The following is a 21,989-nucleotide window of genomic DNA, read 5'->3' as shown; positions in this document are numbered from 1 at the left end:
CCATTTTTGATCTAGAGTAGGGTTCGTAGTACGGCGATTTTTTTAAAACTTACAATGGTTACTCAAACACCGTGAGATTCTCGATTCGTAAAATGATCCCGACATTTCAAATAATTCTTTATTAATTACATCTTTGCTTGGTTTCCTCGATAACTAAATGGGGAATTGAAATACTTAAAAAAAACAAGCAAAAATTCGGAATTTACAGTGTATCAAACAATTGAGTCCACGGTACAACCTCTTCATTCAGCATTGAATAAGTTATTTGTTTTTGAAGGTTTGACAATGAAATTTGTATATGTCACGAAGAATATAATACGGAATCTGAGTTTCTTTCAAATTTCATGCACATCAATTATTTCAGCGTGAACTGGGAGATATGTCCGGGAAAAATAAAACCCCTTATCAAAAAATTGAGCATACGTTGCAAGTTTTGTTTAAATATTTTCATTACCTTGACCTCTAGTCTTTAGTATGTTCAAATTATTATTAATTACAGTTTATCCTTTCTAATAAAAGAACTTTCATTAAGTATTTCATTAATGTAGATTACAGGTCTTAGGAAAAATGGCGAGATTTGAGCATTGCCACGAAGAAAGAAAAAAAAATGTTTCCTTTCACCAGACAAGGCCTGGCTATGGCAAAATTAATGAAAAATAGAACACATGAAGTGGAGGATTCTGCAAAAATGATCACTACGTGGAAACCCACTAACTCCGTTGTAAATCGGACAGTAAAAGGTGGAAAGTGAAAAACCACCGCTCATGTGTGCCGAAAAATGGTCAATAAAGTGAAGTCACAGGGGGATATCTGCATCAAAAATTGCTGCAGAACTTAAATATGTGTTCAGCCTGTCCATTAATTCGCAAACTGTGAGAAACATACGGCACGAAAATTTTTTAAACACCCCAGGTGCACGGAAGATACCATTCATTGAAAAGCGTAATCAACGCCGACGCCTGAAGTGGGCTACGGATCACAGCGCCTGGACAATTAACGATTGGAAACATGTCCGCTGGACCGACTAAATCAAGTTGAAGTTTTTTAGCGCAAATTGAGTTGGTCGAGTTAGTAGAAAGAGTAAGGAAACACTAAAACCGGAATGCATCCATTATACAGTAAAATACGGAGGTGGTTCCGTAACGGTTAGGGGTCCATATTGTGGAAAACTTGTCAAATTACCTTCATCGGCGAAATTATGACCAAGGGAGTCTATTAGGACGTTATGGAAGAAAATTTGATCCCATCCTTCCTAAACCTAAAAATTATGGGCGATTACTATTTTCAAGAAAACTGGGACTCCAAACATCTGCGAAGATTGTGACCAGGGGGTTCCAAGACAAGAAGGTTCAAATACTTCCCTAGATTTTAGTCTTAAAACCCACCATCCATTGTTTCGTTTGTAGCTTGAGTCAGCCAGGCCATTTCCGCCGTCGAATCAATTTTTGCCAGATTCAGCCCCATCCGGGTACAATTGCTTCGTGCACTGTATTCATTGACCTTCGGATTTGAATAAATATGCATCAAAACTAATAAAGATTACAGCAAAATTTGAAAAAAAAATCAAATGGAGTTTTACAAGTTTCAATGGATTTCATTACTGTAGCTTAGAAACGTAATGATAAAATTATCAGCAGAAACTTACCGCTTGTCTATCAATGTACCAGTCCTTGACGCCATACTTCCCCAGATAATCGAGCGACGTGGGAATGATTGGAGATCGCCTCACGGGACGGATGCCAACCAATTTCACCCCTTTCGGATGAGAATCTAAACCTTTCGACATCTCAATGTGGGTAGAACCCGGTAAACCAGGCGCCACTTTTTTGTGGGTAATTTGTCCCTTGACAATCTCACTCGGTGTTGGTGCTCTCTCCAAATAGCACACCGTGCTATAAAGCTCGTTACTCGGAAGTGCAGAAAATCGACTCCGATATGAGAAGAACCACAATGCAAAAGTTTTTATATAAATCCCAACTTCCAGTTCGGTAGCAAGTTCGCTGTTATCCACATTCCAGTAGAAAGATTGAGGGTGTACGTATAGCTCGCCATCTGTCCATGGTTCGGCTGGATACATAAAAGTACATAAATGATTTATACTACTTAACTTGCATGCACGATTTTAAAATATGTAATATTTTTGAAAAGTACCGTCGAGTGCACCTAGCGACACATTCATCCTCGTTCTTAGCCACTCAATTTCTGCCTGGCTGTTTATTTGAGCAGGCTTCATCCCCATTTCCGTACACTTTGCTCTCGCCTGGGTTGCATTTACCTAACAACATTAAAGAAAAGTTGCAACATGGGCTGCTCTTTAAATGGAGACCAAATTGTTGGTAATTTTTTAACGAAATCTAAATGCATATCTGTAATTCTATTAAACTGTGGTATTTACTCGAGTCGTATTCTCATAGTAGTACGCCTTGGTTTCAAATTGTCCGAGGTAGATAAAATCAGCAAATATTTCAGGCTTGGTTTGATCTAATGAACAGCTTAGTTATCAAAACATACAAAATTATAAATTGATATGTGTCTAATTGTCTTAATGCTTACTTGATTTAACTCCAATATCTTCAAATCCTGTACCCACTCCCTGAAAAGTATGCAATATACGGTCAAGTAGAAATTAGTGGAGGAGTGTATTGATATTTTGCATTACTTACGACGCTATTATCGCCTCTGGCAGCGTACATCATTGGTAAGAAAAAATAAAGTAATATGTTGACACGCATCTTGTAATAAAGTCTAGACAAAAAAATGTATGCAAGTTGTAGGAAAAGTATGGTAAAATATCAAATTTTCCCAGGGAAATACTACTCAGACAGAAGTTTCATATCCAAGTGAAACTACTTACAGAAAACATAAGCGGTTAAATAAGCATCCGTCGAGTGGTCATGATTAACCTTGTCGCAATTATTTGCACGATATACACATACGCATTTAAAACATCGAATATTTTAGTACTTCAAACATATTGCTGTGTAAAGATATCTATGTCGATGATACCAAATTACACAATTTTGTTCAACTCAATATGGATCCAGATAAAATTTTTTATTTTTGAAGTAAAAAATACATGCATACGTAAGGCTGAAATCGATTTTCTAAGATTCGTAAATCCAAATTTGTACGTAAAAGCGATGATCGATGATTGTGTACAATCATCAGGTTTTAGTGTTGTGGTTTTTGAGAAAATGTCCATTTTGTACTAATTTTATCGTGATTAGTATTCTGGCATGGGAAATTCCTGTTTCAGGTACAACTAATTCTGGAACATTTGGTCGTCGTTCGGCATGTATGCTAAAGAAACGATGAGGTTAATAAACTAATCTAAAAGATAAGCACTGTTAATTAATTTTAAGCAAAATGTTTTTGTCCACTTGTACATATTTATTTGTCGCTGAGGTTGTGATAAGAACTTCGAAATTGCACAATCTAAATTGTCACATCCAGGCCCTAAACTGGGGGTGGGCAAGCAGGGCAATTGCCCGGGGCGCCGAGCCAGGAGGGGCGCCGGCAGGCGCCCCGATGTACGCTAGATATTATGAGGAATTTTTTATTTGCATCATGCAAATTGCATGTGTCGTTTGACAGGACTGAAAAGAGTTCACAAAATAATAAATAGCCTGTACAATAATTGTTGTAATGAATTTCCTGCTTCCCGGCTTAACTTTGTGAACTTATCATTTCCTTATTGGTATCATTTCCAAAACTTGGGTGAGGTATATTCAGTTGCATTTACATACATCTTTATCTTTCGTTAATTCATGAAGCAATTGGAGTTGTTTCGGTTGACAATGACTAGATATTGTCCATTTGCAACAAACAACCTCAATAATCTAGTTGCAGTGTCAATTTTTAGCGAAAGAAATATTTTGAAACGCATGCCGCAAGAATCTGATACCGTAATTCATTGATTTCGTTAGATGGCGTACATTTCTTACACTTTTTTGCGGTTTCGTACACTTCCCATAGAACTGGCATTTTAATTTCCAAAACAGTTTGAAAAAACGAAACAGCTAATTAAAGCCCGTTTAACTCACAATTGCACTTTCAAGCCTTGAAACTTCTTATACTCAAATTAAGAAAATTAATTTTTGAATAAAATTAAAATAATTTTTGCATTTTGTTACCATCAAATTGTTTCATAAACGCAGTAGAACGAATCCAGACTTTTTTTAAATTATCAATATTTTTGAAATTTTATGTAGAAGTAAAAAATTCTGATATGTGTATTAAATATATGAATTTTCAAAACACCTGGATTTGATGTAGGGCAATTACGCAGATCTAAAAAGATTGACTGTATAAAGTATCGCAAACCGCGACAGGAATATTTTCTCCGGTTTTTGCATTGCTTAATGGTTGGACGGAAAGAAATTGCGAGCGCCGTAGGCGCGAGCGGCTTGGGGCGCATCACTGGGTTTGCCCACCCTAATTTTTAGCCAGTTTAGGCACTGGTCACATCTGCATAGGTTGTCTGGAGTTAAATTAGTTGAATCACCCGGTACCCTTGCGTACCGTCAACGGAAAATTCCTACAACAGAATTTATTATTCTGGATGGCTGATAACGTCTCATGTACAGTGGCAGATAAATAGGGTATGTGGGGTAGGTGTGACATAGGGGCCCCCGCACAGCGGGGGCCCCCGGGTGTGGCGTGGTGTAAATATTGCTATACTTAAGTTTGGTCAACGAATTTCGAAAAATCAATTCACTGAGACTGCGGATAAATTATTATTAAGTTACTTGTTATTAAGTACTCGCATAACAAATAGTTAGGGGAACTACAAGTAGTTCGTTGAGTATTTATGGATATATTCTGAAGGTAATTAGGTTACGATTATTTTTTGCCGATTTGGAATAAATTTCTCACTGGTCAATTGTAAATTGATAACCAGTCAGTGGTAGATTCAAATATATATCTTCGATTCAGGTTAGGGATCGTCCATATATTACGTCATCAAAAAATCCTGAGAAAACCACCCACCCACCCCAAAATCATCAATCGTCATCACTTCTCAAAAGCACCCACCCAGCCCCTATGATGACGTCAACATATTAAATCTTAAAATTATCAATACGTAGGTCTTATAAAGCTAATATTTGGTTCTTTATTTTTATGACCAACACAGCTTCATTAACTATTACATTACATTAATAAGTAATGTTTGGGTTTCACTCAAAAACAACGGAGTTTCGATCTATGCTTTGAAGCAAATGGACATGTTAGTCATTCTTTCGTGTATGGAAGATACGTATCATTCTCAGAAATACGTTGAGTAATTAAAAATGCTACTCTTCATTATCTTTTAAGTCTAAACAAATTTCAGATTTGCTTGTATTTTTCCAAATTCAAAAATATAGTTCCAAGCTGTAAGAGCTTCAAGAAACATACATATGATAACTAATTATGAGGAAACATGTTCAACGTTTTGAGATTGGGCTAGAATATGTAAAATGTATGTATTAAAAATGCTATTCTGGGCTCTAAATTTATATGTACCAACTTTAGTCCATAGTAGACAATTCTCGCATTCACGACAATGCAAGCATACGATCGGAATATTTCTGTGCATTAACAATTCAAAACTAAGCTGGCCAAGATCCGAGAAAATAAATTCATGCTAGAGCATTGTAATTTAAACAAGGCGAGGGAGTCACTCCAAGTCAAAACCTTCGATTGGAGGAGAGTCATGACAGCGGAGATGTTGTCTCTACACTCCCAGCGACACTACTGATGTTAGTGCCCACCAGCTGTGGGCGTACATAGCACGGGTTGTCATTTTGTATGTCGATACGGTCAGGGCTAAGTTTTTTAAGTTATAGTTTTTTAAGTCAGCTTTCAAAATAATCTTTATGGATGTGACACTAGAATTTCGTCACTAAAAGTTTTGTTTACGCCCCTTGTTTTTCTATCATTTTGGGAATATTCCCACCCATAAGCTAACATGTGTCAGTAAAATCGCAATAACTTCTTGCCCCCACTCATGTTTGGCGTAATTTTTTTTTCTTGGTAACTATTTTATCACTAGCACTAGATCATAATTTCAAAAAATTGAGAAAAACATGAGTGGGGGCAAGAAGTTACAGCGCTTCAAAATTGTCATTCAAAATTTTGAAAATTGAAAATTTTCAAGTTTTGAAAATTTTATCGAGTACATTACGGCAAATGAAATAAAGTTTAAGTTGGAGTAAACTGTGTCAAAAATCTGTTGCACTTGATATTTAAAATGCAAAGCGTTTTTAAAATTTCGAAAAATAATGATTACTCGGCCAATATTTGAAATTAAATTTTAATTTTTTTGACGATAAGTTCCTTTTCATACTGGCGATTATTGATAAATTCGGAGACAAAATCTGAGACCTATGCCGCAATTGGAAATAGGCCTTCAAAAAAACTCAGTCGAGGCGTAATATACCCAATTTCCCCCATGTTTGCTAAATTCGAAATAAGGAGAAAATTTTCTATAATGAATCGATTCTATCGTAAGAACTTATGTCTTAACGCAAATGACGGAAATTTTAAGACATCAAACTCGACAATCGAAAGAGCATGAATAACGCTACATACAGATTGTAAGAGTTGCCCACATATTGTAAGCGTCAGGAGTGTTTTGAATTGTAGAAAATGAATGAATGAATAAAATCTAACGGCAATTTGTGCAATACTAACGATGACCACACCGAAGTTTTTTAACCTTCAGGGGTCCAAGTACACCTTCCCCACCGGTGGAGAGAACACTTTGTCACACACCTCTCATGAGCTTGCCACTCGTTTCATCAACTTCTACGATGACTTTATCCATAACCTGCCGAAATTTTTCGAAATTTGTTGGTGTCTTTTTGTTTGGAGTATTCAGGGTCACAGATTCTATTCGGAGAGGAATAAAAACTAACCAAATTCAGGGCGCGTAGGGATTGTTGTAATGATGTAATTTTTTTGGAGACGTATTTGTTTAGTGTGCATATTGGTTGGTTGGCGAATATCGGTTAGAAAATGCCCAAGAAATTGCCATCCGAAATCGACCATTTCATAAAGAATTTTTCCCAAGGAAGATTGTCACAAACGAAAGTCATGGACAAGTTGGTATTATCCGGATATAGTATTGTGCATTCAGTAGTATCTAGTGTAACTAGTTCCGTTACAACTATATAAAAATCTAAATTAGCGGGACTGCTATCTCCAATAAAGCTGTAGGCCCACAAAAAAGTTTCGCGTACTGTTTTTCGAAAAATCGGCGCCGTGAAAAGTTTAGAAAATGCTCCGACCCAAACTCAAAGTGGAAATGTTGTTAAAATATGTCACCTGCATGTTACTTGGGTCGTCGGGATCAAACTTCAAAAAAAGGTATCAAAACGAACCAAAGTTCGCACGTGGGGTGTAATTTCCCTCTATTATAATATAATCGTAACCGAGTCATTTCCATTGTGGATTATTAATATGTAATCTTGGAAGCTGCTTTCTTGGGGTTCTGCCAATTTTTGCATGCCATTCAGTAAAATTTTCGCAAACTATACCTAGGTAGTAGCTTAGAAATCAATGTGGGGGCCCCTTGACAGAGGTGAGACCTTTTCTACCCAAAAACTGATTTTTTTATATTCTTGAAATATAACAAATAAATATGTTCCAAAATTTATATTTCAACAAAATTTGGCTAGAAAAAAGTCTCATGTATCTGTCAAGCGGCCTCCAAATTTATTATCCAGCTACTAAAGTATGTGAAAATTTTGCGGAATCGCATGTAGAAATTGTCAAATAAAAATTATGCTGCCCTCTTTCTCCCCCTATTTCGATCTTTGAATTGGGAATTATTGAGACGATAGTCATAAGTGGTTAGGATTAAAAGTAACTGTACAACTTCAGTCATTTCTAGAGCGATAATGTCTGGCATAATTTTATTTCTGGGAGCGGTGCAACATAGTAAAAACTGAATACTTTCTCAAGGAAGTGAAAATAGTTCGATAATACATACTACCAGACATTAAAAACATCGCCAATCGGAGTTCTTTTTAAGCAAATTCATTTTCCGTATCAAGTCAGCGCGCATAATTTAATTACCTTGACAGGAATCTTTCGCCAAAAAAAGTTTTTGAAGCCTAAAATCACGACCACGGCGAAATTAAAAGAATTGAAAGATGCAAAAGCATATAGGAAGTGCATATACCTATGCTTATGTATATTTCAGTATATTGTATATTTTGTAATTTCGCCTCGGTCGCGATTTTAGGCATCAAAAACGTTTTTGGCGAAAAATTTCTGTGGGCGTCAAAAACATCGTACACTGTTGTACGATAGCTCATTTTCTTCGTAAGACCTAGCAGTTTCCAGTTAAATATATTAGAAAGCTAAAAAAACTATCCAGGGGGTTTTATTTCTTAGCTCTCATTTCGAATTGCTAAAAATTCTGACATTTGAATTTTGGTGACCTTAAAAATCGGCGACGCGGAATTATTTGGCTGAGTTTATACAAATGCGTGCGAGTTTAGAACCTCTAAGTACACAACATCATGTCGTTACTAAATAAACGGCAATCGTTGTTAACATTTGACAACAGTCTGTTAACAGACTGTTGTCGTGGAGAAATCGTGGAGTCGCTGCGACTTCGCTGCGAGTTCTTGGAGTCGCTAGGAGTTCGCTTCGAATTCGCCAGCGAATCGGCGGACATTTCGCTGCGAATTCGATAGGGAATTCACAACGAAATCTCAAATTGTTATCTGGGTTGTTGTAACTCAATTGTTTGATACACTGTAGTTAAGAATTTTCAATACCGTTAAATATCACAAAAAAATCCCACCTAGGGACCCCGAGTTGCCTTTATCCGCCACTGCTCATGTAACAATGATCATATTACGATAACACACTTACGATACGAAACACACAAGTATTTAATTACATAAACATGAAAGATACAAAAAGTACCCGATTTTGCTTGTATGAAAAGTGGTATGTCGAATACGGCATGAGATTTGGATTTGAAACATGTATTCCAGCCAACAGGCTACTGAATATGATTCCCTGCCATTTGTAGAATATGCAAGCAATAAAATCCCATTGTATTTCTGAAGGAGCTGAACTGCCTAAGCTTACACAACATGTACATTCCCAACAACGGTAATTATATATAATACCGACTCAAATATACCCTTGATTTCGTCTAGATTATTGTGTTCTTTAATTTATGGGTCACCCATCCATTACATACGTCAATTTATTTTCATGATAGCACTTATTCACATCCGCTGATTGCAGCAAAGCTACACATTCATCTCCTACGCAAGTATCTAATTATCCAGCCAGATGTAAATATCTGCATATGTACATATGTAAGTACAATTCGCATTTTACCTGCAGTAACCACAGCGAATAATTAGTAATTATTAATTACTACTGACATTTACTTTATCTTAATTGGACAAACATATATATTCATCATGTCGCAAGTAAGGGAGCTACTTTTGGTCTTTTTATCCGTCGTGCTCCCCCCCCTTGGCCGTTCTCTTGAAGAAGAACAGGTTCGATTCCGATCTAGCTATGAATCTTGTGATGTCAGCGTTGTTCTGGATTCCGGGCGTGTTGCATGCACTTTGGATCGTTCTTTCAGATGACCGAGAGATTACGTGGCGAAAGAGGTTAACATAAAGTCGTTTTTTGACATGTGCAAGTTAAGCTAAATTTACAAAAGGGATTTTCCTTATCGACAGGGAAAATATGCGACAAGATTAATTTTGTAGATTACAAATTCTTAACAAATTCTTAACCGGGATATTGGAAATCTTAGGATTAGGATCTTAGGATCTCCTTAGATTAGGAAGTATTCATATGCAGAATTTCCATAAACCCGGAAGTACATATGTATAATGTATAAAATTACCTTATATATTTCACGCTTGTATGTACATGAATATATGTACATATTTACATGGCCAAATAGAAATTGCAAAGGTGTATTAATATTTGACAAGTTGAATAAATAGCTTTATGTACATATGTATTGATGTATTTACTTATGATGACGTCGGACGGTGCAAAAATGTGTACCTATCGCACTCACCTTGATTCAAATTTAATAGTCAAATTGACTATTAAAGAAGGGATTGACTAACAATAGAGGTCTCCCAACGTATGCTTATTGCTTACAGATTTGTAGCAAACTAGCGTCAATCGATCACAAATATAATGGGTATGAAATTTGCAAATGGAACTATCTGCCAATGCGCAGGTTTGGCGGAGATATTTGCATAAAAAGAGGAGAAACCGCACCCCTAAGGCTGGCAAATTTTCATTTTCCAAATTTGCTGCGCATTTTTTTCGCTTTGGATGCAAATATCTCTGTCAAACCTGCGCATTGGCAGATAGTTCCATTTGCAAATTTCATACCAATTATATTTGCAATCTATTAACACTAGTTTGGTCCAAATCTGTGAGCATACGTTGGGAGACCTCCATTGTAAGTCAATCGCGTTGTCCTTGACTTACATATTGCATATTAAATACTCGGTTACATTGACTTAGCTATGCGTTGACCACTTTACCACAAACGATTGATATGTAGGCTTCGTTTTTTTCATGTATGTATGTCAAGTTTATATTTCCTGTCCAATAGATAACTACGCGTAACCATGACCATTACTATTCTGTACAAGCCAAAATTAAACTTAATGTAATTATTGTTACCTATATAATAAAAATCCTAAACCCAGAGATTGACGCCGACTAATTTTATGGCGGTGGCAGCGCGAAATCTTTGTGATTTTGCGGCAGCGTCGACGGTGCCGAGCCTCAATATTGTACATATTTAGATAATGTATGTATGTAGGAAATTAGATACATGGCGGCGCGGCAGCGTACGATCGGCGGCGTTGGCCTTTGATTAAAATCATCTATAGTTAAATTTGCATTTTGCACATTGGTAATCTAGTACTTTTAGTTATAGATTGAAAAATAATTAAGACAAAATACATATTTTGCTATTGAATTTTATTTTCGCTGCCAATCATCTAATCAGATTTACATATGTACACATTAATCATCAACGGTTTTATCCACAATTTAATCCATTTATGGGTACGATCCAGGCAACATTTTCGTCGGGTAGAGTCCCAAATTACCCGGCGGGCTGGGGCCCTGAACTTCTCCGACGATCTGGGTCACTTGAGCCTTGAAGCGTTCCACTTCTTCGCGATTAGCCATCCATTTCTGGAATTCGACGGGATCACTTTGCCCCTTGTAGGAAAAGATGCTCTTGTATCCGGCGGGAGGTGGGACGTCCTTTCGCACGCTCCACATGGCCCACGTGTTCTTCTGGGTTCCCAAGTCGAGCCACCAGCTGAGGTACAATTTGGCGGCGGCGGGTCGCTTCGTAGCTTTGAAAATGGCGGCTCGTTGCCCCCACGAGACGAATGGGTCGTTCTTGGGGAGAACGAATTGGACGGGATTGGTCATCTGGGAACAAGAGGAGGTCGCGTTATTTAAAATTAGCGGGAATCTTTGCAGGCAAAATGAGACTTTTCCTACCTTCATAGCACCGCCCGAAGTAAAAACGGCGGGAGTTTTTCCGCCCCAAACATCGTCCGAGGGTGCTTGCGTCCCCCGCACGAATTTTGGCTTGTTAGCGACAAATTTTTCCAGCCAGGCCCACCCGTACTTGTCGATGACCTGTTTAAACCAGAAAAGGACGGCGTCATCATCATTGGGGTAAGTTGTGACTACTTTTCCCGTCAAATTAGCCCTTAAGTAGTCATTCGCTTCGGTCGGCCATCCCGCTGGATTCGTTCCGGCCAAATTTTTGTTGATATTGTTGGAGAAAGCGATCACTGCAATGGCCGTGTAGGCGCCATCGACATCTTTAAACTCTGGGTACACCTGATCCCACCCGATCGGTTTGTAATTCAGTAAAACTCCCGCCTTCTTCCATCTGTCGAAATCCTGCAGGGTTTGCAAATGGGTGACGTCCGGGATGAGGGAATTGGTCTGGAGTTGAAGGTCGATTCGGGCGTCGTGGTTCTTACTGAAGTCGACAATGATTTCGACAGACATTCCGGGAAAACGGGTTTCGAACGCGGTTTTCATTTCGTTCAACTGATTTGCAGTATCTCCGCCGGCGTAGACGATTAGTTTTCCGCCTTCAGCGAGGGCGGCGGAGTGAAGTTGGGAGAGAGTGCGGGTGTCGGCAGTGATGGGGGCGGCGGTGGTGGAAGGCGAGGAGGGGGAACCCCACCCACTTCCCCGACCGCAACCGGAACTCGGGTAGTGCTGCAATTAATAATAAAATAATTCATACATTCTTAGAAATCCGGTAATAAAATAATACCAACCAGTATTCATTCATGACTCTATCAAAGTGGTATTGATAAGTAGTACTTATCAATAGCAGAAATAGCCCGGTATAAATGTTTTTTGTACACTGACTGGTATAGTTTCAGTACCAAATGATGCTACTTTAATACCAAGAAAGCAGTACCTACTGATATATCATATTTCTAACAGATTAGAGAATTTAAAAAAATCATACGATTCAAAACTCTGGTACAATTTGGAACAATATAAATCTTTGAGTAATCGAAAATAGCAAATTTGAAAGTTAATGTATACATTTCTGAATAAGGTTTACCTAAATTTTGGAATAATTTAATTTGAAAATTGTGGTACATATTTGCTTGACTTACGTTATGCTCATGGCCAAAAATTGGCCCTGAAACTAAACCCACCAGGAGAACGAATTGAATAAAAGTCGCCATTTCGTTATTCAAATGTGATATGTTTTAGCAAATTCGTTTCTGAGCGTATTTTATACCAAACCGACACGGATCTAGGACCCGGCGTATAAACAAGCTATTCATTTTTAGAAGAATAAATAAAACCGCAAACAAACTTTGATTAATTTCGATTTGCTCCAAATCCTGGATGTGATGTTCAAATGTAAACGATTGTGCTATCAGGCCACATTCCATTGTTTGATATATCAAACATATATTTTGCATATAATGAAAGTCTTCAAATGCGGTCCTCTATTTAACGTATGCAAATAGCAGTTCAATTTACTCAACATAACGAGGAAGTCAAACTGTTAGAAATTTGGTAAGTCAGGCAGGTATTGATTTCTTGGTATTAAAGTTGCTACCGCTTGATATCAAAACCAGAGCTTTTTAATTAATTAGTGAAATCAATTAATTTGCTAATTAATTACCAATTTTCAGCTAATTAACAATTATAAATTAGTTTTAATTACCTTACTAGAGTAATTAAACTGAGTCAATTATAATTAATTAGTTTCGTGATATTTTAACCAATTAATTAATTAACTAATTAATTACTTAATTTTTGAGATTTATCTGGTTTGCGCTGTTTCGTTTTCCCAGGTAAAGTGGCGTTTTTTAATCTGGCAACTCTCCTATTCTACATGACTTATTTTCAAGCCCTCATAATTAAATTTCATGCAATAATTTCAACTTTGTTACAATAAATAACTGCATACTGTAAAGTATATAAGTGCCAATAATGGAAGACGATATTCTCAAAAATTAATATGAAAATCTTAACAAACTAACAATGTCAATACTCAAATACCATCATCAGCTCCAGTTGAACTTTACTTGATGGACTGATTATAATCATTCCATCAATTAAAGGATACATAAATGTATCCGAAATATGGGCGATGTTAAAATGTAACGATTATTATAAATTTGAGTTGCCGGTAATTATTTCTGCCGTCCGTAATTTTATATTGTAGCTTGTAAATTTGCGTTGAAAACAATTCTTTTTTTAACTAATTAATTATTTTTCGAGAAGTAATTAATTACTTTTTTTAGAAGTAATTAATTAGTAATTATAATTAATTAGTTGAAGCTCTCTAATTAAAAATTGATAATTAATTAGATTAAAGATGTCAGCGCTAATTATTAATTACTAATTAATTATTCTTTGCGTTAATTAAAAAGCTCTGATCAAAACTATGTTATGTATTTTCCTATTCCGTAAAAAATTTGCCACCGATATGGTAAAACCTGAATACCGAGCTATTACTACGTGGAATTACTTATCAGTACCACTTTGGTAGAGTGATATATGTATGAATACCGCTTGGTATTATTTTAATACTGGATTTCTAAGCCTATACCTTTTAGTTTAGAAAGGAATACTAATTTTATACAGAACTATTCTAATTCGACTTCTAAACTATTCTAAATACCTAGATATTATATTATATAATTTATGTATTCAAAACATTAAATATTTCATACCATTTTAATGCTAAAATTTTCAAAAAATATGGCAGCAAAATTATCAAGATTTTGAATAACGATTAATTTGCCATGAATGGTGCTCATATCTTCATTTTAACCTATTTATACTACACTCTTAGAAATAATGTTACCCTTTTGAAAAGCAAATGCACTAAAATAAGGACTAATCGAAACTTACATGTACGTATTCTGTATTTTATGTACATACACATGTATGTATTTATGCTTTATTTCGTCCACAACAAAATGGATCATACATATGTATCTTACATTAACATAAATACATGAAAATTTAATGTTTAAATATAATATATTATAATATGTAAATATATATGTAAATATATTATATGTAAACAATGTATAAATATGTATCGACATTCGAATTGTGTCATAGCACTGAAATTTGGAAATATAAATAATGTGAAAAGGAATATTACAATATTACATTATGTACCAAAAAAGAGTAATGAAGCCCTTAAATATTTATTAAACCAGTTCAAATTCCATCTTCTCAATAAACCCACAATTGACTCCGAGCTGGTCTCTTTCACGTCGTTTAATAATGACTCGAGTAGCATTTTCTTCCATGACGGGATCAGGGAATAAACCGACATAATTTGTAATCATTCTGTTGCATCCGTTCGGAGGAAAGACGTGCTGAATGATATCAAAAATTCCCTTATTGGCCACGGTTTGCGTAAGACCATGATATCCCACGTCACCGGAGAAACTCATCGTAACCTTGACCCATCCATCCAACACATTAAGTCTGCACGGCGGATCGATGGAAATGCGCAAGTAGACTTCACCCCTCTCGTAAGTGTCGAATTTGGTGACAAGGGTGTCGACATTCTTGACTTCACTCTCGCATGACAGAGTACACTTGATCAAATCGTAATAATAAAGATAGGCTGGATTTACGTCAAAAATTTCTTTCGGAACTGAAATTGATTTCAGTGAGACGTTTTCCTTAACACGAATCCTGGAAAATAATGAGGGTATTCGTTATTTCTTCGTATCCGTAGTATCGTAAAATAGTTTACGAAGATAAAACCAGGGGTCAGGTTTCGTAAAAATCGTAAGCGTAGTAACGTGATTTTCGTTGGCAAAATCTTACGACGCTTACAAAATCTCGTAAGCTTCGTAAGTTATTTTACGATACGAAGAATACTAAGAATACGAAGAAATAATGAATACCCTCAATATTAATGCACAAAGAGAATATTGGCACAGACAGTTATGAAGGTTACGTACATAATCGTTTCACTTCCATTTGGATTTCCCGCACAAGTTATGCTTTGAATCAGTCTCGCACCCTCGGGAAAGGTCCGCGTGAGAACGATGTCCTTGTTAATGTAGGTGCGCGGAGTGGACACAAATGTTCCTGGTGGGAGCATATTTCTAAAACAAATGGAATTACCAAATATATTATGCAAATATAATCGAGATGAAAGAAGAAATTAAATGTTTTTGTTGGTATTAAACTTAGGTGAAGCGTGATAAAAATGACGACTCATTATTCGCGACAATTCTCTACTCTAGTTTCAAGTCTCCACGGAGTAAGATATGCAAAATTTACATACATATCTTACTTATTTACCTCTTCTCAGGCGGGACAAGAAAACAATTCAACAGCTCCATCGATTCTTCCATGCTGAGAAGTTTCTTGGTCGTCACGTTCAGAGCAAACTCGGCCGGATCCATTAAAGAAAACCGGATATGACTCAGCGGTTTGGCGAGACACTTTCGAAGACTTTCAGCATTTGCAGGATCCAGATTTTGTCGTAAACACTCAGCTATGCCCCATCTACAAAGATGATATAAATTTATAATAATCTACCATAGCTTAAAGTACCAAATTTTGCAAATTCTCACCGGTTCACTGCGTCGAACACTTCCATCTCGTTCATCACTACGAGCGAATCCTGCTGAATTATTTCTACCAAACACTCCAATCGCAACTTGGAAAATTTGTCAGATTTCAAAACTTTTCGTGCATTCCTGTCGGTAGAGAAATATTGAAAAATTAAAATTTACACACATGAAACCACTGGCGGGCAGTGGAAGCAGGGGGGAGGGAGACATTCCCCCCTAAAAGTATAGCAAAATCGTATCTTCCTAGTTTTAGTACTTCCCTCCTCCTAAACAATCCCTCAATCCTAATTTTCCCTTCTATCCCCCAACTTCCGCCGCCACTGCATGAAACACGTGAGCCATATTTACTTGCAAATGAATTTGAGCGTTGACTGAATAAAGTCCCCGTGCGCGTATTCCATCCCACTTTGAAACAATGAAAGGACATTTTCCAAGGTCAAGTCGCCCTTCAAAATCTGAGCGCACTCGTCCCTCAAACCGCTGACTTCATACTCGGTTGCAAGTTGCATCAGCTGCAGTGCATCGCCCATCCCGACGTCCGATTTCCCAGTGTACAAATGCTAAATAAAATCAGCGAAGCATTATTAACTTAATTTATTTATGTTGGCAAAATTATGTCTAATAATTATGTACTCCGAGTAATTTGAAGACAAATCGTCACCAGCGGAAGTACTCTATTTTTAGGTAATGAGTAACGTGGCCTTTTGTCACCAACGGAAAATAAGTCGCAAACTCGTAGCGAAGAGATGTGATGTCATTATTTTTTAAAAAAAGACAATGAGGCAATTCACGCCCTCCTTCGTAACTACGTAAACAGCGTAAAATCCGTAAACTTACAAACGTTTACAAACTTTTACAAAAATTGTCAAGGAAAATCAGTTTACAAACTTTTGTAAACTTACGCAGCTCACAGGCGTCTTTTAATTTTGTAAAGTATTTTGTAAACTCAATTTGCGGAAGAAAAAAATTTTATCGATACAGAAATTTGGCATAGAGGTTGCTAATGGCTCCTAATGAAAGAATATGAAGTGAAATTGGAAAATTTTTCATCTGGAGGTACCCGAAGGGGTGACCCATACCGATTTTTCAAAATCATCCAATCGAGCTGAAATTTGGTATAGAGGCTGCTAAAGGCTCCTAATGGAAGAATATGAAGTGGAATTGGTAAAAAATCACATCCGGGACCCGTTGGGGTGACCCATACCGATTTTCATAACTTGTCTCAAAAAGCTGAAATTCGGAACGGTGATAGCTTCTCATGAACGAATATGAAGTCAAAGATGAACAAAAAATAACCAGATGGGCAATAAGGGAGGGGCACCGATACCGATTTCTAAGAAGTTATATATTCAGCTAAGATTTAGTGTGATTTAGGATTAGAATTTAGGAGGGTTGAATTTTGAAATTTTTATAGGAACAGCCTTCACTGTTCGTGGTATTTATTATATCAATAAATGCAGCTCCACAAATTTCTTCCATTAATTTCCGTTTTCTGGAAATGATCGGCATTTTGTTTCAATTATCAGATAAATTTTTACGAAAATAATTGCGAAAGTGAATTCACGGGAAGCTGTTTGTAAACGTTTGTAAGTTTACGGATTTTACGCTGTTTACGTAGTTACCAAGGGTGCGTGAATACCCTCAATATTAGCTGATTTCAAGATCTTTTTACATAATATTATTGAATTTTTTAATAACGACGTCACGTTTTCTTGGCGCTCGAGTTTTGGACGACTTATTTTCCGTTGGTAACAAAACGTTTCCTTAATGATTAAGGTTTATTCACCACCAAAAAATAGAGCACTATTGGGGGACCAGTTATCTCCAAATTATTTAGAGTGTACCTTAATCAGCATTTTGAAAACGCGAGTATCCACATTTTCAATCCTGATCTCCTCCGTTTCCGGTTTGATTTTGCCATCCAGCACGGGGGAGCCGGCCTCAAGAAATATTTTATGCACTGGAAGCTGCCAAAAAATGTCATCTAATTAATTAATGCCTCCACAATAATTGCGCAATTACTTAATTATTACAACCAACCCTTAATCCTTCAGGATAAAGGTTCAGCATCAAGTCACTTTTATACCCTGTCTCGAACAGATGCAATAATCGAGCCTCGTGATTTCCGGTCCACCCCCACTTTGGTCGCAGCAGTCCAGAAAAAGAACCAATTCCATTTTTAGCACGTGACCCGCCCCCCAACTTGCTGGCTTGCCAACTCATATTTCACCTTTGTGCAAAAATTTAATTGTAATTGAAGCAATATCAAGTATGTATTCACATAATCGCATATATTTACAAATTAGTAATTACTTACGTGCACGGAAAATGTTAATTGATCAGGAAAGCCGGGCTAAAACAGTCTCCTATTTATTTTGCTAAATAAGCAAGTAAGAGTATGGGCAGTTAAATATGATTAACAGGTGTAGATATACTTATGTTTGTAATGGCATACAGGTATATATTTTAATTAAAGAATACTCAGATTTAGACGATTTAGTGGTAAGCACATGTGTACCAGCGTGCTCCCGACGATCACCGACTTGGACATGCACTCGTACATAGAAGATTTGCATATCCATCGATTCATTCATTCGCCCTCACTTTTCTACTTTGTCTCAATTTGGTCTTTCATTAATAAATAGGTAACAATATTTGCTTGCATGATTTTCATTCTTATTAATTTCGTCGCATGAGTTGCTAATTATTAATTTCGTGCTAAGTATTTTAGCCAAATACTTCTATAATAATTACCACGCTATGTATATGTAAGTAAATCGCATAAAAGTTGTTTTCAAAACCATAGATGCGCGGACACTCAGTGGCGGACACTCGGTGCCGTCCACAGTGTCAGTGTCACTCATTATGGCCGAGTGTCGGTGGACAAGTGTCAGTGTCAGCCACTGTGGCCGAGTGTCAGTGGACACAGTGTCAGTGTCAGCCACTGTGGCAGAGTGTCGGTGGACACAGTGTCAGTGCCACTCGCTGTGGCCGAGTGTCAGTGGACACAGTGTCAGTGTCAGCCACTGTGGCAGAGTGTCGGTGGACACAGTGTCAGTGTCAGCCACTGTGGCAGAGTGTCGGTGGACACAGTGTCAGTGCCACTCGCTGTGGCCGGGTGTCGGTGGACACAGTGTCAGTGTCAGTGGACAAAGTGTCAGTGCCACTGATTGTGTCCGAGTGTCATAGGACACAGTGTCCATATAACATGCTGCTTAAGGTAAAATTATTAAATGTAATTTTAGCAAAATTTTAACATCAGTTAAATATTCATTGCGAGTTAGCAACGCTACCAAAAAAACAATATTCGCAACTTAGCAAAAAAATGAGGCTTGAAAATTCATTTGCAAATTTGCCCATCTCCAATGATAGTTTTAGTTCGGACTTTTTTTCTAAATTATTCCACGATGAGAAGATGTCCACTAGTAATGAATTTCCCCATTATTGCTTAATTTAGTATTTGTACACTGGGAAGTCTGGCGTCGGGATGGGCGACGCACTGCAATTGATGCAACTTGCAACCGAGTATGAAGTCAGCGGTTTGAGGGACGAGTGCGCTCAGATTTTGAAGGGCGACTTGACCTTGGAAAATGTCCTTTCATTGTTTCAAAGTGGGATGGAATACGCGCACGGGGACTTTATTCAGTCAACGCTCAAATTCATTTGCAGGTAGGGCTCGCGTTTCATGATTAGATAATAGATTTTGTGTTTTCACTTGGAAATTTCAATACTTTGTTGCCGACAGGAATGCGAGAAAACTCTTGAAATGTGAAGAGTTTACCAAGCTACGACTGGAATGTTTGGTCGAAATTATTCAGCAGGATTCGCTCATGGTGATAAACGAAATGGAAGTCTTTGAGGCGATGAACCGGTGAGAATTTGCAAAATTTGTCAATAAATATCTCCCTTTCAAGTTATGACGAATAATTATTTTGAAATACTAATGTCTGTTTGTAGCTGGGGCATAGCTGAATGTGTGAGACAACGTCTGGATCCTCAAAATGCTGAAAATCTTCGAAAGTGTCTCGCCAAACCGTTGCGTCATATCCGATTTTCTTTAATGGATCCGGCCGAGTTTGCTCTGAACGTGACGACCAAGAAACTTCTCAGCATGGAGGAATCGATGGAGCTGTTGAACTGTTTCCTTATCCCGCCTGCGAGGAGGTAAATAATTCACCTGTCTTCAAATTGGATAATTGTCGTGACAAGCAGTGTTTCTTGTGCAAGTAACCACATGCAAGAGACAACGGCAAGAAATTGGTTAGGTGCAGCAAGCAAATGTTTCCCGCCGTTGTAGTTCATTCTAGATGGCGCATGGGGATACGGGTTACTTGTCGAATCCTATGTCGTCGAAAAGGTAAGTCGTCGAAATCAACTTGTCGAACGGAAAACTCGTCAGAAAGGCAATTCATCGAATTTAGGTGGCATGAAACTCGTCGAATTTCTGAATCGACTGAATTTTTTACTGATTTTACCTATATATTTAATGAGTTCACACGTATGCACAATACATGTGCATCGTGGGGCGGATATACGCTGCGGACATTCCAAAATACTTAAAATACAGCAGTAATTGGGAGGATTGTTTTGTTCTTTTTACCCTTCTAAGATAAGCTGTTCTGATGGATTTTGAACAAGAAGAACTTTGTTCATTCAAACGAAATAAAGATTATCTTTGTTGAAATCAATTTCAATTCCAAAACAAATTATTGACATAAATTCTACCAGCGTCTGTTATTACGATTTGGTTAATTGTCATCTCGCCTTCACCAGCGTGGTCAGGGATATGGACGCCATTGTCACCAAATTCGACACTTTCGAGAGGGGTGACGTCTACTTGCGCATTTCTATAAATCCGTCTTGCAGACTTAACGTCTTGGACGTCTGGGTCAAGGTGACGCTGATTTTTTCCGGTGACGTAGGACATCACACTCTTTCACAAACCGTAGCCAATAAGCAAAATATGAATATGCAAAGCATATTTCCTGCTAACGGACACAACAGGGTGATTGCAAATTATGTCAATCTGTTCAATGATTCGGGTGTGAAGGAAAGTACAACCGGAGTCCTTGTTGAACGATTTAAAGGCGACGAGCTTGGAGTTAAGTATGGGTTTATTGAGAAGCTGGAATTTGAAGTGGTTTGAGGGTTGTATTTATTACTTTTTTGGCAACGTTTTGCTCGTTTCAAATTTTGCATTTCCAAATTTCAGTGCTACGTAATAATAGTGGTATGTCGATACATATATGCAATTAATTTAATTTTCATGTACTTCCGATCCGTTTTTTTTTTGTCGGCAAATAAAGCAATGCAATATGAGCATAAAGCACTAAATGAAGACACATACACTGAAATCATTCGTGCTAGTCACTCATTTTCATATTTTGACGCATTCGCGAGAGGCAGAGTTTATTCAACAAGGAAATCTCGAAAAGGACATAGTCAATAGTGACAAGATTTACGTGTATGAGGTGACAACCACAAGTAATTCCACTATATGTAAATATTATTGGATGCATATGTACATATTCAGACCCCTGCCCTGCTCTCAGTAGGAAGTTTTCATATCCGCAGTATTTAAGTGTAGAAGTAAAATCAAAATTTGCTTATTTCAGTCCTGTACATATGAACATAATATTTGCATGCCTATGTACGTAATGGTAGCATGCAAATTTCAAACCCGTATTTATGTACGTATCAGAAGTCGAATAAATATATGTCATAATGTACCTAAATAGAGTCTAAAATTCCATGCCCAAACTAATGCAAAATTCTAATTCCAATAATTTTTATTTAGTCTCCTCCTTAGCTTAGCTACTTGATTTGCAAGTACTAGGATTTTACTGTGCAATTACGTGTACACGT

The 21,989-nt window shown here is 37.3% G+C and overlaps 4 protein-coding genes across 4 annotated transcripts; 1 reads left to right on the top strand and 3 right to left on the bottom strand.

Annotated features, from left to right (window-relative positions):
- Window positions 1-577: 577 nt before the first annotated feature.
- On the bottom strand, window positions 578-2,822 carry LOC118433923. Its single transcript, XM_035846431.1, has 6 exons — window positions 2,664-2,822; window positions 2,554-2,593; window positions 2,396-2,481; window positions 2,152-2,275; window positions 1,646-2,067; window positions 578-1,500 (listed from the first exon to the last, which is right to left on the bottom strand). Exons 1-6 carry the CDS (start codon window positions 2,730-2,732, stop codon window positions 1,375-1,377), a joined length of 867 nt encoding a protein of 288 aa, XP_035702324.1. The 5' UTR covers window positions 2,733-2,822; the 3' UTR covers window positions 578-1,374.
- An 8,141-nt stretch (window positions 2,823-10,963) lies between these two features.
- LOC110841702 lies at window positions 10,964-12,755 on the bottom strand. Its single transcript, XM_022087394.2, has 3 exons — window positions 12,669-12,755; window positions 11,518-12,255; window positions 10,964-11,445 (listed from the first exon to the last, which is right to left on the bottom strand). The coding sequence occupies exons 1-3, from the start codon at window positions 12,738-12,740 to the stop codon at window positions 11,062-11,064; spliced, it is 1,194 nt and encodes a 397-aa protein (XP_021943086.1). The 5' UTR covers window positions 12,741-12,755; the 3' UTR covers window positions 10,964-11,061.
- A 1,675-nt stretch (window positions 12,756-14,430) lies between these two features.
- On the bottom strand, window positions 14,431-19,372 carry LOC110841784 (BTB/POZ domain-containing protein 2). The gene is made up of 9 exons (XM_022087481.2): window positions 18,580-19,372; window positions 18,442-18,502; window positions 18,165-18,354; window positions 17,969-18,091; window positions 16,473-16,684; window positions 16,125-16,250; window positions 15,850-16,056; window positions 15,504-15,650; window positions 14,431-15,231 (listed from the first exon to the last, which is right to left on the bottom strand). The coding sequence occupies exons 3-9, from the start codon at window positions 18,345-18,347 to the stop codon at window positions 14,736-14,738; spliced, it is 1,494 nt and encodes a 497-aa protein (XP_021943173.1). The 5' UTR covers window positions 18,348-18,354; window positions 18,442-18,502; window positions 18,580-19,372; the 3' UTR covers window positions 14,431-14,735.
- On the top strand, window positions 19,333-21,270 carry LOC110842166 (kelch-like protein 24). Its single transcript, XM_022087877.1, has 5 exons — window positions 19,333-19,344; window positions 19,582-19,793; window positions 19,870-19,995; window positions 20,082-20,288; window positions 20,853-21,270. The coding sequence occupies exons 1-5, from the start codon at window positions 19,333-19,335 to the stop codon at window positions 21,268-21,270; spliced, it is 975 nt and encodes a 324-aa protein (XP_021943569.1).
- Window positions 21,271-21,989: the final 719 nt, after the last annotated feature.

Source organism: Folsomia candida, unplaced genomic scaffold (genome assembly GCF_002217175.1).
Source record: "Folsomia candida strain VU population unplaced genomic scaffold, ASM221717v1 Fcan01_Sc001, whole genome shotgun sequence".
Classification (NCBI taxonomy): domain Eukaryota; kingdom Metazoa; phylum Arthropoda; class Collembola; order Entomobryomorpha; family Isotomidae; genus Folsomia; species Folsomia candida.
The sequence above is the reverse complement of the archived record's forward strand: the minus strand, read 5'-3'. Positions and strand labels throughout refer to the sequence as shown.

Excerpts from the sequence above, each read along its gene's own strand:
- LOC118433923 (XM_035846431.1), bottom strand. The coding sequence starts at position 2,732 with ATGCGTGTCAACATATTACTTTATTTTTTCTTACCAATGATGTACGCT. Across the intron at positions 2,482-2,553 it reads AGATATTGGAGTTAAATCAA|ATCAAACCAAGCCTGAAATA; the intron begins GTAAGCATTAAG and ends GCTGTTCATTAG. Across the intron at positions 1,501-1,645 it reads GGTACATTGATAGACAAGCG|GTCAATGAATACAGTGCACG; the intron begins GTAAGTTTCTGC and ends TCAAATCCGAAG.
- LOC110841702 (XM_022087394.2), bottom strand. The coding sequence starts at position 12,740 with ATGGCGACTTTTATTCAATTCGTTCTCCTGGTGGGTTTAGTTTCAGGG. Across the intron at positions 12,256-12,668 it reads TTTTTGGCCATGAGCATAAC|CACTACCCGAGTTCCGGTTG; the intron begins GTAAGTCAAGCA and ends TATTAATTGCAG. Across the intron at positions 11,446-11,517 it reads CTTCGGGCGGTGCTATGAAG|ATGACCAATCCCGTCCAATT; the intron begins GTAGGAAAAGTC and ends TCTTGTTCCCAG.
- LOC110841784 (XM_022087481.2), bottom strand. The coding sequence starts at position 18,347 with ATGAGTTGGCAAGCCAGCAAGTTGGGGGGCGGGTCACGTGCTAAAAAT. Across the intron at positions 16,057-16,124 it reads GTGTTCGACGCAGTGAACCG|ATGGGGCATAGCTGAGTGTT; the intron begins GTGAGAATTTGC and ends TCATCTTTGTAG. Across the intron at positions 15,651-15,849 it reads CTTGTCCCGCCTGAGAAGAG|AAATATGCTCCCACCAGGAA; the intron begins GTAAATAAGTAA and ends CATTTGTTTTAG.
- LOC110842166 (XM_022087877.1), top strand. Across the intron at positions 19,794-19,869 it reads ACGCTCAAATTCATTTGCAG|GAATGCGAGAAAACTCTTGA; the intron begins GTAGGGCTCGCG and ends TGTTGCCGACAG. Across the intron at positions 19,996-20,081 it reads GTCTTTGAGGCGATGAACCG|CTGGGGCATAGCTGAATGTG; the intron begins GTGAGAATTTGC and ends GTCTGTTTGTAG.